This window comes from Colobus angolensis, unplaced genomic scaffold (genome assembly GCF_000951035.1).
Source record: "Colobus angolensis palliatus isolate OR3802 unplaced genomic scaffold, Cang.pa_1.0 Scaffold100, whole genome shotgun sequence".
NCBI classification, from domain to species: Eukaryota; Metazoa; Chordata; class Mammalia; order Primates; family Cercopithecidae; genus Colobus; species Colobus angolensis.
The window spans coordinates 1,323,907-1,333,275 of record NW_012110920.1 but is presented as its reverse complement, the minus strand read 5'-3'; the positions used below and the strand labels follow the sequence as shown (position 1 = coordinate 1,333,275).

Below are 9,369 nucleotides of genomic sequence, written 5' to 3'. Positions count from 1 at the left end.
ATGCCTGTGTGCCGTTATCCCCATTTCAACAATTATCGACTGATGGCCAGTCTTGTTGCATTCACCTCTATCCTTCTAACCTTTGATATTATCATGTTTTAAAGGCAGAGTCTCACTCTGTCACCCAGGCTGGAGTGCAGTGGCATGACCATGGCTCTCTGCAGCCTTGAACTGGGCATAAGCAATCCTCCTACCTTAGCCTCCCAAGTAACTAAATTGATACTGTCTCTTAGGTCCTTTTTTGAATTTATTGGTTGCCCTCCAACCTTTTTTTTACTACAGGCCTATGCCATTACACCTTTTTTTAAAAAAAAATTTTTTTGTAGAGGCCAGGCACAGTGGCTCATGTCTGCAATCCCAGCCCTTTGGGAGGCCAAAGCGGGTAGATCACCTGAGGTCAGAAGTCCAAGACCAGCCTGGTCAACATGGAGAAACACCGTCTCTACTAAAAATACAAAAAATTAGTTGGGCACACACCTGTAATCCCAGCTACTCGGGAGGCTGAGGCCTAAGAATCGCTTGAACCTGGGAGGCGGAGGTTGCCATGAGCCGAGATCATACCACTGCACTCCAGCCTGGGTAACAGAGTAAGACTTCGTCTCAAAACAAAAAACAAAAAAAATTTTTTAGAGATGGGGTCTCACTATGTTGCCCAGGCTGAACTTGAACTCATGGCCACAATCCTCTAGCCTCAGCCTCCCAAAGTATTGGAATTACAGGCATGAACCACTGCGCCCCGCCCTCTTGATTATTTTTAAGCAGAGTCCAGACCATCATATAATTTCTCCTATAAATGTTTCAGTGTATATCTTTAAAAGAATGGTTCTCAAATCTCTTGATCCCAGGAACCCACAATGCTTTTGTTTTATGTGAGTTGTATTTATTGATATTTATCATATTAGAAGTTAAAGCTGAGATTTTAAATTTATTATTTAAAAAATGCTAATAAGCTCATTACATGTTAACATAAATAACATGTTTTGGCTGGGCGCGGGGCTCACACCTGTAATCCCAGCTACTCAGGAGCCTGAGGGAAGAATTGCTTGAACCCAGGAGGTAGAAGTTGCAGTGAGCCAAGATCGCGTCACTGCACTCTAGCCTGGGCGACAGAGTGAGACTGTCTCGATAACAAAACAAAACAAAAAACCATGTTTAATGAAAAATATATCTATTTTCCAGATGAATTTAGTAACAAGAATAACATTGGTTTACATTTTTGTAATGTCTCTAATGACCTGGCTGGAAACAGCTGGATTCTTACATCTACTTCTGCATTCATTCCATTGTATTATTTTATTTTTTATGTTTAAGTATATGAGGAAACTGATTTCATGCAGATAAGTGGTTGGAAAAAGAGGAATATTTTGATTTTTTTTTTTTTTTTCTGAGACAGTCTAACTCTCACCCAGGCTGGAGTGCAGTGGTGCGATCTTGGCTCACGGCAACCTTCACCTCCTGGGTTCAAGCGATTCTTGTGCCTCAGCCTCCCGAGTAGCTGGGATTATAGGTGTGCGCCACCAAGCCCAGCTAATTTTTGTATTTTTTGTAGAGCCAGGGTTTCACCATGTTGCCCAGGCTGGTCTCAAACTCTTGGCCTCAAGTGATCCACCTGCCTTGGCCTCCCAAATTGCTGGGATTACAGGCAAGAGCCACCGCGCCCAGCCCCTGCCCCCGCCCCGCTTTTTTTTTTTGAGACAGGTTCACCCCTGTTCCTTAGTCTGGAGTGTGGTGGCACAATCACAGCTCACTGCAGCCTCTGCTTTCCAGGCTCAGGTGATCCTCCCACCTCAGCCTCAAGTAGCTGGGACTACAGGCATGCGCCACCATGCCCAGCTAATTTTTTATATTTTTTAGTAGAGACAGGATTTTGCCATGTCTCCCAGCTGGTCTCAGACTCTGGACCTCAAGTGATCCACTTGTCTGCCTTGGCCTCCCAAAGTGCTGAGATTATAGGCATGAGCCAAGGCACCTGGTCTATGGATTTTTTTTGATGCTACACCAAAACGATAAGTTGTAGTTTCTCAAAGATTGGTTTTGATGTAGAAACTGAAACCATATGAATGAACCTTCCGTATTTTTTATATTTAAAGTTCATTGGTTTGTCTTGTACTTCAAATGTGTCTTTTACACATGCATATTTTGTAGCATCCTAATTGGTCATTTGGAAAATAATTGGTTTGCTGAGTTATGCAGATTTTCAAATGTTGACATATTTCATTATAATAAAAAAATTGCATTTGTTAATATGACTACTAATGTCATTAGAAAAGCCTTTAAATATATCAGGGAGCTATCAAGCCCATAGTGGTGCATAGAAGTTTCCTAAAATTCTGATTTTTGCTTGAAGCTCACAATTTTAATCATTTTCAGCAAATACTTAATATTATTTTCCTCAGAGTAAAAGACTTACTTTTTTTGTTTGCTTTCATCTCTTCTTGTTTGTTTCTTTGCCAAATATCTACAATATCGTCAACTTAATTCTAAGTCTGAATTAACATAATGGGTGTTAACATGTTGATGAGTTAACCTAGTTGGTGTCAGCTGGCTATTTGAGTAAACAAGATATTCCATGATAAAAAGGACTAGTTCAGAATCATGCAAGTGCTTTTGTTCAAGACAGTCGTCTTCACTATACAGTAGAAGTGCTTATGAAATGTTCCATTTTATTTTACTTTATTTTGTATGTAGAGACTGGGTCTTACTATGTTGCTCAGGCTGGTCTCAAACTCCTGGGCTCAATCCAGCCTCTCACCTTGGCCTCCCAAAGTGCTGGGATTATAGGTGTGAGCCATCGTGCCTGTTTGAGGACTTTCATTTTTTAAAAGTTACAGGATATGAAAGAGATGTGTACTCAAGGGTCAAGGTTTAATAAAACTATTTATTTTCACTGCTTCATTAAGGACATTTTTCAGTAAAACCGGTTTTTCTCCCCTTTACTTGAATGGAGAATATGACTGCTAGTAATGTTTGGTTCTACTACCCTGAGTTCTGCTAAGGTGCCAGCAGTTTTATTCATGTTTCTACCATCAGTGCAAATGTAAACTCAGTGAAAGAAGCAAATATATGTTGTTAGTATTACTATTAAAAATAACTTTGACTCTCAGGAGGTCCATAAACCACACTCTGAGAACCTCTACTCTAGAAGATTAGGATGTTAAACCTAACCACAGGACCTCCTTAATATTAAATATCCAGGCTTACATTTCCCTGAATATCGCATAAGTGTTTTAAAGGTTTGTTGGTTTCAATCAGTATACAAATAAGGTCCATGCTTTGCAATTGATTGATAGTGACTCATAAGTCCTTTTTTGAATTTATTGGTTGCCTTCCAACCTTCTTTTTCCCCTTGTAATTTATTTGTTGAAGAATCTGGACTGTTTGTCCAGGGCTTGAGACTGGATTTTGCTGCTTGCATCCCAAGTGCTGTGCATTCCTGCTTTTTTCATTTCGTTTTGTTTTGTTTTGTAAATAATTAGATCTTGAGGCTCGAGATTTAGGGTTTGAGTTTTTTGGCAGTAATACTTCATAGGTGGTATTCTATACTTCCAGTATCTGGTTGCCTTTCTTTTTATGATTTTTAGCAGCTATTAATGATCACTACCTAAAGACCTTAATTAAGTAGAGATTTCAAACTGATACCATTCTATTTTTTCTCATTTCTTCTTCAGTTTTTTAGCCAGACTACTTCTAAAACTTTGTTTCCTCAACTGTTTGGTTACCTAGTGACGTTCCTATAGTAAGGGCAGGAATAAATGCTTGATTCTCTTCTTTTATTTACCAGTTTTCAAAATAGCGAGTTGGTTTTCTAATGATCCAGATCAGTGGTCCAAAGTCGACCAATGATTTTTTTGTTTTGGGGGAGTATCATTATAAACCCATTGGTTTTATTTTGTGTATTTTGGATATTAAGTATGTTAAGGAAGCCATCACCATCTATTTGCCTGGCCATCTGAATAATGCATTTCACTTCTTATGTTGTGGAAACCTATTATCATTTACCTGTTCTTTCCATTACTTCAGCCAACATGTGTTTATGATTTCAAGGTTGATTGCCTGGGACAGTCATTCCATTGACAAGCTGCCTTATTTAGATTGTCTTTTTCATTACTCATTTTTTTAGTTTAGAGTTGAATTCTAGAAAGTTAAATGATAGCATGATGAACCTCCATTTTATGCTTTATTGTATCTTATGAGGAAACTTAAATGCTATACTTAAGAATCTAATGTATCTACTCCATTTGGGGACCTTCTTTTTTTATTTTTATTTGTTAAAAAATAGAGATGGGGTCTTGCCATGTTGCTCAGGCTCGTGAGCTCAAGAGATCCACCCAGTCCGCTTCCCAAAGTGCTGGGATTACAGGGGCGAGCCACTTTGCTTAGCCCATTTGGGGACTTTCTAATGCACATCAAATAGGTAGACTTCTCTTCTCCCCACCAGTAGAGAGAATGCTAGGGTATAAAAATTAGCCTAGTTCTTCTCCTTTGCAAATATTATTCTCTACCTTTGCCATTATTCAAGGCAGTATTTATAATAAAAAATAAGTACAAAGTAATAATTTTTTTCTCTTAACAGTGATGGTGGCCTGCGTTTTGGAGAAATGGAACGAGATTGTCAGATTGCCCACGGAGCAGCCCAGTTTTTAAGGGAAAGATTGTTTGAGGCATCAGATCCATATCAGGTTCATGTTTGCAATCTTTGTGGAATAATGGCGATTGCCAACACCAGGACCCATACATATGAATGCAGGGGCTGCCGCAATAAAACCCAGGTGTGTATAGACTTTACTGGCAGTTGATGTTTGTTTAGAGGAAACTATGTTGGTCTGATTATCCAGGCAGATTTAGTGTGGTGGAACAGATTGGCATTTTTACAATTTTGATAGCATGCTTCTGTAAGATTCCTAGTTGTAAATATGAAAAAGATAATTTGATTTTTCTAAAAACCAGTTTAGATTTTAGTGTGGTAATTTCTCTAAGCTATTCATCTTTTGGAAATAATAAGACTTTGTACAAGGGATTTTAAACAATGAGTTTTTAAAAACCTTTTAGTTGAGGTGGGTGAATATAAATTATGTCTGGCAGAAAGGGTAAAATACCAAAGCCTGCTTGGAGAAAGAACCACCATAAGCCGAGGTAGTAGAGTGCGTGTTCTCAGCTCCGCTCATTTATTCATTATCTGCAGTACCAGATCTTTGCCTTTTTCTGGGGTAGAGAAGTGAAGTCACTTCAATACAATTCTGCTAATTACTATTTGTTTTTTCTTTTCAGATTTCTTTGGTGCGAATGCCTTATGCATGCAAACTATTGTTTCAGGAACTTATGTCTATGAGTATTGCACCGCGAATGATGAGTGTTTAGCTATTTTACAAGACTCAACAAGATAAAAATATCTTGGTGTCTTATTTCTATTGTGTGGCTTTTAAAAAATGACAAATAATGTACTGTGTTGTGATAAAAAAGTAGTTTATTTGTTTAATGATATGCATGCTTTTCTTCTGTAAATATATAATAAAGTTTTGTAGATAGTCTTGATGTGTGATCTTTATTTTGTATTTCTCTGTATAAAACCAGTGAATATAACTAAAGTGTTAGTGGATTGGATTAAAAGAAACTTATTAGGCAAGAACAGGTAATGTAGTTATCCATGACTACTTTTAACCATGCAGACTAATATATTCTGGAGGTTTATAGCTCAGCACCTTCACCTGTTTAAAAAAAAAAAAAAAAAGATAAAAATTAGTTACATACAGGGATGTGGTTGACTTTTGAACTGTCAGGTAGTTGAGTGTTTCCAAATAAATGAAGATGTTAAAATGTGGGGATAAAGGATATATGAGTAATTGTATAAATAATATGCTGAAGTGTTCTGTGGAACTCGAGTTACATGATTTTAGCCATGAAAGGCAATTTTGCTGTATTGGTTGATGCATCAAAGGTACATCTTATTATAGAACTGGAAGAGCACATTTCACAAATGAGATTCAGAGAGGTTAAAGACCTTTCCTTTGTAGTCCAGATCTTCAAAAGGTAAAGTGGAGGAAAAATTAGTAGCAGAGCTGAGACTCAAACGCATGACTTGACTCTTAGCTACTGCTCTGTTTCATTGCCTGGCATTACACATTATGGCTGAAGAGAATCTGACCACATACTTCTTTACTTTTTTCATATCACAGCTGAGTGATCTGGACAGTGGAATGGTTTGACATGCTGATGGTAAATTTTGTTCTTTTGTCTAAGGGAAAGCCAATTCAGACATCAGTTTCATAGAATTATATAAATGTAAAGTAGCACTGCTATGACACTCAGGATGGGTTCTTCAGAGGAAGTTTTTTGGAAGTGAAGGAAGGGGAGACAGAACAGAAGTGGGCATTTGCCAGTATACTCTCTTTCTGGCTTTTTCTTTTAAAAGCAAAAGTGAAGGATGAGAATTGCCCACAATCGTTTTCTTTTAAATGGGAATTTAATATAATAGTCACAACACAAAGGGAAAATGCCAAGTAGATAGGTAGAAAGCTATGGGAAATAGAAGCCATTCCAGGCAAGTTTGAGTTTTGACTCTTAAATGTTAGGTAAGGTAAAAGCATCTAAGTCATAATAACGACGTTCAGTCACCCATCCAGATAATCTTTGGGAGTCTCATGCTCTACATTTTAATGGCATACTTAATGCCCTTATGGGTTCCTAACTACAGAATTTCATTAATAGCTATGTCTGATACTTTCATAATTAGTTCTGTTCTTTTTTAAGCAAATGTACTAGTCATTTTTAAATGGCTGTGAGATTTATTGTGTACCTTTTTTCACTGGTATTTCATGTAAGGCATCAACCACTGTAATTTTTGCCGATGCTGAAGCCTGTCCTTGGGAATTGGATGCATGGCACTCATATTCTCCAGCATCTTCCTTACTTAGAGGAGATACCTGTGAAAGAAAAAGGATCTAGTATTCCTCTGTGGTGGTCTTTTTTGTCAGCGGTTCCAATGAGGTCATTATTTCATAAATTTCCTAAGATGACCAGGGGATTCATAGCAAAGGTGCTGCCAGAAGTAGTGCAAGTCCTGTGCTAGGAGACTTCGATAGCTACTACATTTGGTTTGCTGAGGAGTCATCTCAGGAAATGTAGTGGACAACTTTTGATCATACTGCATAGGTTAAAAACTGGATAGGTACACATTATCGGTTTGAGGGCAACCTTGATAAGGGTATATGATCAAAGTATTCTCCATGAATATCAAGGGTCAAGTGAAATAAGGTATTTATTAATTGATAATGAGTTAAAATGATGCTTGGGCCATGCATCATTTTGCTTTGAACTCTTAGGAAAATAGTAGTTAATTCATTGGTTGTTTTCAAAACATGCAATAAAGCACTTTTCCTTTAGTTTCTCTGAAAGAGAAGCAGTGACTCCATGGTAAAGCTATTCCAAAGAGATGTGGAAGAGCAAGCACCTTTGCCAGGTCCGCTTATGTCTAATGCTAGGAATGAAACTCTTGCCAGCTCTTGGTTCTGGTACTCACCAGCACCCAGCCAGTTACTTCATGCTTTTCTGGGCCACCCCGGGTCTGAATGGCCAGGTTGTCCCGGTCACCAGGTAGGAGTTCTGTCCTTTGAACTCCGTAGTGACCCCTTTTTACCTGCAAAAACAAAAGGAGAGAGTAATACTGAGTTTTGTACACCAGATCATCTACTTGGAAGTGGCCACATCCCTACAATTTCACATGGTGTATGTCAGACTTTCTAATAGAGAAAACCCAACATTTTACTCAACTATTTCCCTTTACTACTTTTAAAATATAGATCCTTTTATTTCTTCCTGCCAGTTTTCTGCTAAGCTTACATGTTTTAAACTAATGTGTTTTTCTGCATGCCTGGGGAATACACATGTTCATAATTTCCTTCCACTGGCCACCATCATTCATTCACTCATACTCTTGGAAATTCTGCTTCTCGGTGCCAGGCCTTTTCCCTGTCATGCCATGTTCGACCGATGAACTTGTCACCCAGTACTAGGTTTGATGCTTGGGACCTTGGGGCTCTTCCTGCAACAGCTTCATCAATGGACAATAGTAGGCTGAGACCAAAGCCAATACCATTACTTTGTTCTGAGGGCTAAGAATTAATCAAATGATTTACTGAACACCTAAGATAAAAAACACCTATCAAAGGAGTTCGAGACCAGACTGACCAACATGACGAAACCCTGTCTCTACAAAACACAAAAATCAGCCGAGTGTGTTGGTGAGCGCCTGTAGTCCCAGCTACTCAGGAGGCTAAGGTGGGAGAATTGCTTGAACCTGGGAGGCGGAGGTTGCAGTGAGCTGAGATAGCACCACTGCACTCCAGCCTGGGCAACAGAGTGAGACTTCATCTCAGAAAAAAAAAAAAAAAAAGGAAAAAGAAAAACAGCTGTCAAATACATGTGCTGTCATTGTTCTTTTATGACAAAACTTGTTGACTGTTTCTGTGTATGTCATGTTGAAATTCAGAAGAAACTCAATTTCTTTGATTCAAGGCCAATACTAATGTATCTTTTTTGCTCTCATTTTAAAAGGCACAATGTTTATTGTATAAACTCTGGAAATATACAAAAGAATGAAATTCACTTGTAGCTCCTCGATATATATACATTTAGCAGCTGAGTTATAGAGTACAAATATTTTAAGCCTTGTGATAATGGTGAGTTAAAAAAAAAAGGATATACGAATTGTTTGTTCATTCCATCCCAGACCTCCTTTAAGAGGCTGACATTTATTGATACTTGACATTTATTGATACTGCCTTTGTAATTAGAAAGGATTTACAATCTCAGGTAATTTCATTTTCTTCTATAATAAAGCAAATCTTAATAAAGACCAGATAATAGTGTGTATATATAGACACACTGTATGTGTAAATATAATAAATATATATATAAGTAAATCTAAATATACACTTTGTTAACTTCCATCTCAGTGTTGCTTTTCCCATGTGGATCCCACTCCTACCATGTGTTTTTTGTTACTCTGCTGTTGTCTCAGCTTCAAATCTACACTATTTTCTCAGCTTTATGGTGCCAGGACCGGGACTCAGCAAATCGCATGTGATCTAGGCCAACTCCTGCTCTTGAAAAAATACCTTGCATGACTGATTTGGAAAGCCTGGCTTTTTGCATTTTTTTTTCTGGAATTTTCCCACATTGCTACTAATGCTGTGAAGACAAACATATACTCAATAGGTACCTTTCCCCTTAGTTTCCCAAGTAGCTGGAAGAAATGGTTTATGCTGATACAGCTTTTGCAATAGTTACTTAAAAATGGGTTTTAAGAATATTTTGGTAGAAGTATTAATTTGATTCAGTGTCTAAAGTAATATGTCTCTGACCTTTATTCAC

General features: G+C 37.9%; 2 protein-coding genes across 2 annotated transcripts in view; one reads left to right on the top strand and one right to left on the bottom strand.

The window, feature by feature from the left end:
- The window catches only part of POLR2B (polymerase (RNA) II (DNA directed) polypeptide B, 140kDa), a 49,399-nt gene extending 43,871 nt beyond the window's left edge, over positions 1–5,528 (top strand). Inside the window, exons 24-25 of the mRNA XM_011937167.1 lie at positions 4,574–4,769; positions 5,269–5,528. Of these exons, the coding sequence (XP_011792557.1) occupies positions 4,574–4,769; positions 5,269–5,358 (286 nt within the window). The 3' untranslated portion in view covers positions 5,359–5,528. The remainder of the gene's footprint in view (positions 1–4,573; positions 4,770–5,268) is intronic.
- Positions 5,440–9,369, bottom strand: part of IGFBP7 (insulin-like growth factor binding protein 7) — a 77,416-nt gene continuing 73,486 nt past the window's right edge. Inside the window, exons 4-6 of the mRNA XM_011938661.1 lie at positions 7,517–7,633; positions 6,794–6,920; positions 5,440–5,705 (exon numbers count right to left, since the gene is read on the bottom strand). Of these exons, the coding sequence (XP_011794051.1) occupies positions 5,686–5,705; positions 6,794–6,920; positions 7,517–7,633 (264 nt within the window). The 3' untranslated portion in view covers positions 5,440–5,685. The remainder of the gene's footprint in view (positions 5,706–6,793; positions 6,921–7,516; positions 7,634–9,369) is intronic.